Source organism: Gossypium arboreum, chromosome 9, assembly GCF_025698485.1.
Source record: "Gossypium arboreum isolate Shixiya-1 chromosome 9, ASM2569848v2, whole genome shotgun sequence".
Taxonomy (NCBI): Eukaryota; Viridiplantae; Streptophyta; class Magnoliopsida; order Malvales; family Malvaceae; genus Gossypium; species Gossypium arboreum.
Window position 1 is genome coordinate 52,639,534 of NC_069078.1, and position 6,905 is coordinate 52,646,438.

General features: G+C 43.3%; 1 protein-coding gene across 1 annotated transcript; it reads left to right on the top strand.

Moving 5' to 3' along the window:
* Positions 1–3,115: 3,115 nt before the first annotated feature.
* On the top strand, positions 3,116–6,512 carry LOC108455327 (uncharacterized). The gene is made up of 7 exons (XM_017753906.2): positions 3,116–3,249; positions 3,447–3,971; positions 4,054–4,231; positions 4,318–4,589; positions 4,751–4,900; positions 6,108–6,246; positions 6,447–6,512. The coding sequence occupies exons 1-7, from the start codon at positions 3,116–3,118 to the stop codon at positions 6,510–6,512; spliced, it is 1,464 nt and encodes a 487-aa protein (XP_017609395.2).
* The last annotated feature ends 393 nt before the right edge of the window (positions 6,513–6,905 follow it).

Sequence of the window (6,905 nt, forward strand, 5' to 3'; positions counted from 1 at the left end):
GCTAAAAAAAAAGGAGGGTTTAAATTGATTAAGATAATAAAATAAGAAAATATGAAGTGTAACAAAATAAAATAAAATAGATTCAAAAATACAAAAATAAATTTAAAAAAATAAAATCAATTGGTAAATAAAATATTTTTAAGCTTAGCCTTAACCTTGATGTACTCCAATCTTGAATCAGTCATTGAAATAGATTTTCCCTTACAAGCAATAAGTTGGTTATAGCGACCAAGAACGTCCCGATCACCAACTTTTCCTTATATAGTCATTCTCGTTACGACCTGTAAACTGACTTTTGCCAAATTTCTAACTGCAATACAAGTGTTCGCACTTTCAAATTTTGACAGTCTTGCGATCTGAAATCCCAACTCAAATCAATGGCCTCAACAGTGTGGGTTGTTTAAATCCGATCTCTGTCTCTCTTGACGGAATCTAACTGACTTTTCCCACCTAGACACGCCAATTTGTTTGCGGGAATTCGAACACAGCACGGCCTATTCGTCTTCCCAACTGTAAGCCAAATAACACCAACCCAATGTGCACTTTTTGAATTGAAGCTAAATCAACTTTAAGGGACAAATTTGTATTATCCCATATACCAGAGAGATAGGAAATACTGCGCTGGGAGGTTTTTTTTAACGTCTCGAATTTTATTAAATCGTTTCTGTGGGTATTTGACGAATGTGTATCTACTTCAGTGGTTAAGTGTCTTAGGAGGTGATTGAGAGGTCCCAAGTTCAAGCCTTAGCTTGGGGAAAATTTTGGTATTTTGATGAATAAAGCCTTACTCTTATTCAGGCTTAAGTTTAAAAGCTGATAGGATTATATCAGAATAGGCCTGCTGGTCTAGTGGCTAAGTGGCAAGGGAGTATGCCTGAGAACCTAAGTTCGAGTCGTGGGTGTGGTATTAATTTTACTATTAAGTCATGTGGACTTTTTAGTTGGACTAAAACACTCAAGGGGGTAGGGTTATCAGATATTTTCTTTTCTTTCTTTTTCTTTTTGTTCATTACTTTTTCCTCCTTCTCCCTAAAACCCCATTGCTGCCGAAATTCTTTTCTTTTTCCCCTTCTCTTCTCTTTGTTTATCTTTTTTTTTCGATAAGCTTGGGCATATTGCTAGCGGTTCTGTCGTTTCGGAAATATCCAAGGATCTGTAGATCAGTAATCGAGTTCTAAACAGCAAGGAAACACCATTCTTCATTGAAGGTTGTGGAGTGCTTGTGGTTGGATTAGCGGTGAAACCGAACTAGGTGTGTACTCCGATTAAACAGAAAACAAGTTTCGGTGAAAGCCAAAAAGTGCCCTGTCGACACCACACGGGCGTGTGGTCTGCTTGTGTGGTAGCCTGCGTCGAGAGACATGGGCGTGTCACTGACGAGCTAGGCCGTGCGCGCGCCACACGAGTGCGACAGACACAGTGATGGCTTGTAGGCAGTGTACGAGACACGGGCTTAGGCAAATGAGCCGTGTAGGCCACACGGGCGTATGGGAATTTAGGCCAGGCCGTGTGATCCACACGAACAAGGCCGGCTTGGGTCATGTGAATCACACGGGCGTATGGGCCCACACAGGTAGGGCACACGGGCGTGTGAGCCCAATTTTGCTGATTTGTTTTGTAAGGTTGCACGGGTCGCCTAAGTCGACTGTGACTTGATTGTAGGGGCAGTAAGCATTACTAAGTCGCCATACTCTGATTGGTTGCTGAAAAGTATGTTATTATAAGTATTTGAATCTGTCTGATTCTGTAAATCTGCTTTGACATGATGTTGATATGATCTGTTATCTGCATAATAGCATGCCATGATATTTATGATGCATTGCATAGGGTTAAGATTGTTGTGAAGAGAAGGAAGTCTGAGAGGCGATTAGCCTGTTATCTAGCAGCTAAGCTGCATACTTATGATATGTGCTGTGATGCTATACTTTATGGTGTGTAGGGTTGGATGGGTCGATTATATCCCCATATACGGTGTGCAGGGATAGGTGGGTCGGTTTTATCCCCACATGGTGTGTTGGGTTGGACAGAGATGGTGTGTAGGGTTGGTGGGCATATTTTCTGATATCTGATCTATTATGCATGCGATATTTGTATGGCAAGGCCGAGTAACTATAATCTGTTATCTATTTGTATGCATGCTGCTTGTGGAGATGTACGCACTGAGTTTGCGAAAACTCACCTCTTTGTTTATTTTATCTGTCAGGTAATCCTCAGCAGTAGATGGATCGGTGCGACGGAAGGCTCGATGGTGACCATTGCTAGACATTTAATGATTTTATGAGTAACCTTTATTTTTCCTACCTTACCTTAAAAGTTGTTTTTGGGATTGATTATGTATTCGGACTCAAACTGTTTTTGGGATTTTAAATTGATAAATTATTGACTTAAGAATTAATGACGTTTTAGCTTCTGCGTTTATGAAATGTTTCCACTTGATGTTTGGAATAGAGATTTCATGACTTAAGTAAAGATAACAAAATGGACAAATTTTCAACTCGCTAAAGTTTTTCAAAAAAGCACTCACATGTGAAGTCACCAAATTCAGCCATAGCGTCTAGGCCGGGTTTAGGGGTGTTACATTTAGTGGTATCAGAGTCAGGTTCAAAACTCAGCTGTGAATTTTGGGTTTCAAAATTGGGTTTAAAGTAAATGATTTGTGAAATGATTTGAAATATTTGATAATAAATATGTGGTACACCGAGTCTCCGGCGTCGATCCTGTAAGTTCTTTTAAACTCTGATATATACTATTTGAAGCATGCTTAAAATGAAATATTGTCTATATTTGTCTGAAACACTATGTATGTATTGTGAGACTACTATAGGTAGTATTTTACTGAAACACTTAGGTAGTGTAAACAGAAACTTTAGTGAGCTTATTACTCGAGATAACTGACTCTGAAACTCTAATACTGTTTTGCATAAAATATCTGCTAATAATTATTGAAACTGTAAACTAATGTGCATAAAACTTCTAAATATAGATTAATTCAATAATTACGATGAGCACACGTGGTACTCATGGATGGGGTACTAGAGGCCGAGGTAGAGGCTGTAGAGGGATTCGAGCTGAGTCCTTCGCATCTGATACGATCCCTAATTTAGACACTAACGAGATGCCGGTGTCACCTGTTATTGAGACTGGTGCTGAGTCTCAAGACCGTGTAGCTGGGGACGACGCATTGTCCCAGGCCATGCTGCGAACCCTGTGGAGGGTTACTGGGGCTAATGCTGGATCTGGAGGCCGTGGGTCAGTTACAGAATGACTCCGGTCCAATGGGGTTGAGGTATTTAGGGGCATCGCTGGAGTTGCACCTAGTGTGGCTGAGTACTGGATGGAGGCCACGGAGCGTATTATGGATGATCTGGATTTTACTATCGAGCAGAAGCTCAAAGGGCTGTTTCGTTGCTTCGCGATGAAGCGTATTAGTGGTGGTTGACGGTTAGGGATGACACTCAACCTGACAGTCTGACGTGGGATTTTTTTAAGACGGCCTTCCAGAAGAAGTATGTGGTGGCCAGTTATATCGACACTAGGAGGCGTGAGTTCCTAAATCTTACTCAGGGAGATTGTTCGGTGGTCGAGTATGAGGTCAACTTTCTGAGGCTGAGCCGTTATGCACGAGGCATGGTGGCGACTGAGTATGAGCATTGTGTTTGTTTTAAGGACAACCTTAGGGATAACTTGAGGGTTCTGATAGTTCCACCGAGGGAGTGTGAGTTTGCCGTGTTGGTCGAGAAGGCCAAGATTGCAGAGGAGGTTAAGCGAGCTGAGCGCCAGAACCGTGACCGAGGGAAGGCTAAGAGGGATGTAGAGTCTTCGAATGCTGGGGTGAGGCCTAAGAAAAAGGCCAGGTCTGATGGGCCCGCGAGAGTTGGGCCTACTGTTGCACCTGCTGGGGTGGCGATTTGTCAGCTTTGTAATAGACGCCATCTGAGCGAGTGTTGGAGGTCTACTGGAGCTTGTTTGAGGTGCGGGTCGACTGACCATCGAGTTAAGAATTGTCCACTGAGGGGTAACTAGGTGCGAGCACCGATTGTTGAGATTGTGCAGTCGCAGAGAGGGGTGCAACAGCCACCTAGGGGCCGAGGGTAGGCTAGGGGTGGTAACAGCATGGGCCGAGGATAGAGAGCACTGGGTAGAGGTGCTGGGCCGACTCAGGCGAGGCAGCCTGTACTTGTTTATGCTGTACGTCGTTGTGAGGATGGAGATACTCTGGACGTCATCACGGGTAAGTTTTTAATTTTTGATATACCTTATGTTGCACTGATAGACATAGGCTCTACGCATTCCTATGTTGCATGTTCTGTGTCTGAGACTTTGGGAATACCGTATGAGGGCACTCCTAGTAAGATTTTAGTAGTTAATCTTTTGGGGCAGTCTGTTAGGGTTAGTAAACTGTTTAGAAACGTTTCGTTGGAAGTCCAGGGAACGATATTTCTGGCGGATCTGATGGAACTTTTGTTTGGGGAGTTCGACTTAATTTTGGGTATGGACTGGTTGGTGAAACATAATGTAAGTCTGGATTGTGTTGAAAAGAGGGTTGTACTGAGGACCAAAGAGGATAATGAGATAGTCGTGATTGGAAAGTGACGAAATTATCTAAGTAATGTGATATCTGCGACGGTAGTAGAGAAGCTAGTGAGGAAAGGATATGAGGCGTTTTTGGCCTACATCAGTGTCTCGGTTTCTGGAGACTCTTCGGTTAAGGACATTTGAACGGTGAGGGACTTTCCAAATGTTTTCCTAGAGGAATTACCAGATTGCCTCCGAGCCGTGAGGTAGAATTTGGGATTGAGTTGATTCCTGGTATAGCTCCAGTGTCTATTGCTCCTTATCAAATGGCACCGAAGGAGCTAGCAGAACTGAAGGCTCAGATTCAGGAGTTGTTGGATCGTAGGTTTATTCATCCCAGTGTGTCTCTGTAGGGAGCACCTGTTCTATTCGTAAAGAAGAGGATGGTACAATGAGGATGTGTATCAACTACCGTCAATTGAACAAGTTGACGATTAAGAATAAGTATCCACTTCTGAGAATAGATGACTTATTCGATCAGTTCAGAGGGGCTTCAGTGTTTTATAAAATCGATCTGCGGTCAGGTTATCACTAGCTGAGGGTAAAGGAGGTCGATGTGCATAAGATGACATTTAGGACTCGTTATGGGCATTACGAGTTCCTAGTTATGCCTTTTTGGTTAACTAATGCACCATCGACATTTATGGACTTGATGAACTGTGTGTTTTAACCCTACTTGGATCAATTTGTGGTGGTGTTCATCGATGACATTTTGGTGTATTCTAAGTCTAAGGACGAGCACGACGAGCATTTAAGAGTGGTTTTGCAGATCCTTCGTGAGAAACAGTTGTATTCGGAGTTCACGAAGTGTGAGTTCTGGCTTAGGGAGGTAACCTTTTTAGGGCATGTGGTTTCTGCTGAGGGGATTCGAGTAGATCCTCGTAAGATTGAGGCTGTGATGGATTGGAAGCTGTCGAAGAATGTGTTAGAGATTCGCAATTTTCTGGGACTGGCTGGATATTATTGACGTTTCGTAGAGCGGTTCTCGTTGATCGCAGGGCCGTTGAATAAGTTGTTGCGCAAAGGAGTTCCTTTTGTTTGACTGATGCACAGCAGGAGAGCTTCGAGAAGCTCAAAACAGTTTGGACTCAGGCTCCAGTTTTGATATAACTTGAGCCTGGTTAGGACTTCATGGTTTACAGTGATGCGTCACATGTGGGTTTGGGTTGCGTCTTGATGCAAGATGGTAAGGTAGTTGCATATGCATCACAACAGCTTAAGACTCACGAGGTTAATTATCCGACGCATGATTTGGCGTTGGCGGCAGTTATCTTTGCATTAAAGATTTGGAGGCATTATCTGTACGGTGAGAAGTGTACCATTTACACTAATCATAAGAGCCTCTAGTATCTCCTCACTCAGAAGGAGTTAAATCTTAGGCAGCGTCGATGGGTTGAGCTGCTTAAGGACTACGACTGCAGTATTAAGTATCACTCTGGTAAGGCCAATGTGGTGGCCGATGCGTTAAGCCTTAGGGCTATGACCGATCTGAGAGCGATGTTCGCTTGGCTGAGTCTCTTTAACGATTGTAGTCTTCTGGCTGAGTTGCACGTTAGGCCAACGTGGCTGGGTCAGATTAAGGATAAGCAGTTAGGAGATGAGTCTCTTCAGTTACGATTTCATCAGGTTGAGACTGGGACTACTACTGATTTTGGGATTAATAGTGATGGGGTACCGTGTTTCTGAGGTAGAATCTGTGTACATAATGATGAGGATTTGCGATTGTCGATTCTGAGAGAAGCGTATAATAGTCCTTACGCTATGCACCCTGGTGGAAATAAATGTATAAAGATCTCTGAGAGTTGTACTGGTGGCCAAGGTTGAAGCGTGAAGTGACCGATTTCATTGCTCGCTGCATGACTTGTCAGCAGGTTATTGCTGAGCATCAGTTATCTTCGGGTTTGCTACAGCCAGTGAAACTACCGATGTGGAAATGAGAGCGAGTAACGATGGACTTCGTTAATGGGTTGCCCCTAACACCCACTAAGAAGGATTCTGTTTGGGTCATCGTGGATCGATTGACCAAGTCTGCGCATTTCATCCCTGTTAGGATGGACTTCTCTACAGAAGTTGGTCAAGCTGTACATTTCTGAGATAGTGAGGCTGCATGGGTACCTGTCTCGATCATTTCTGATAGGGATCCTCGTTTTACGTCTTAATTTTAGGGAAAGCTTCATGAGGCTTTGGGTTCGAGGCTAGACTTCAGTCAGAGAGGGTGATTCAGATACTAGAGGACATGTTGAGGGGCTGTATTATCGATTTTTGAGGTAGTTGGGAGGAGTACTTGCCTCTAGCGGAGTTCGCTTACAACAACAGTTATCAGTCTAGTA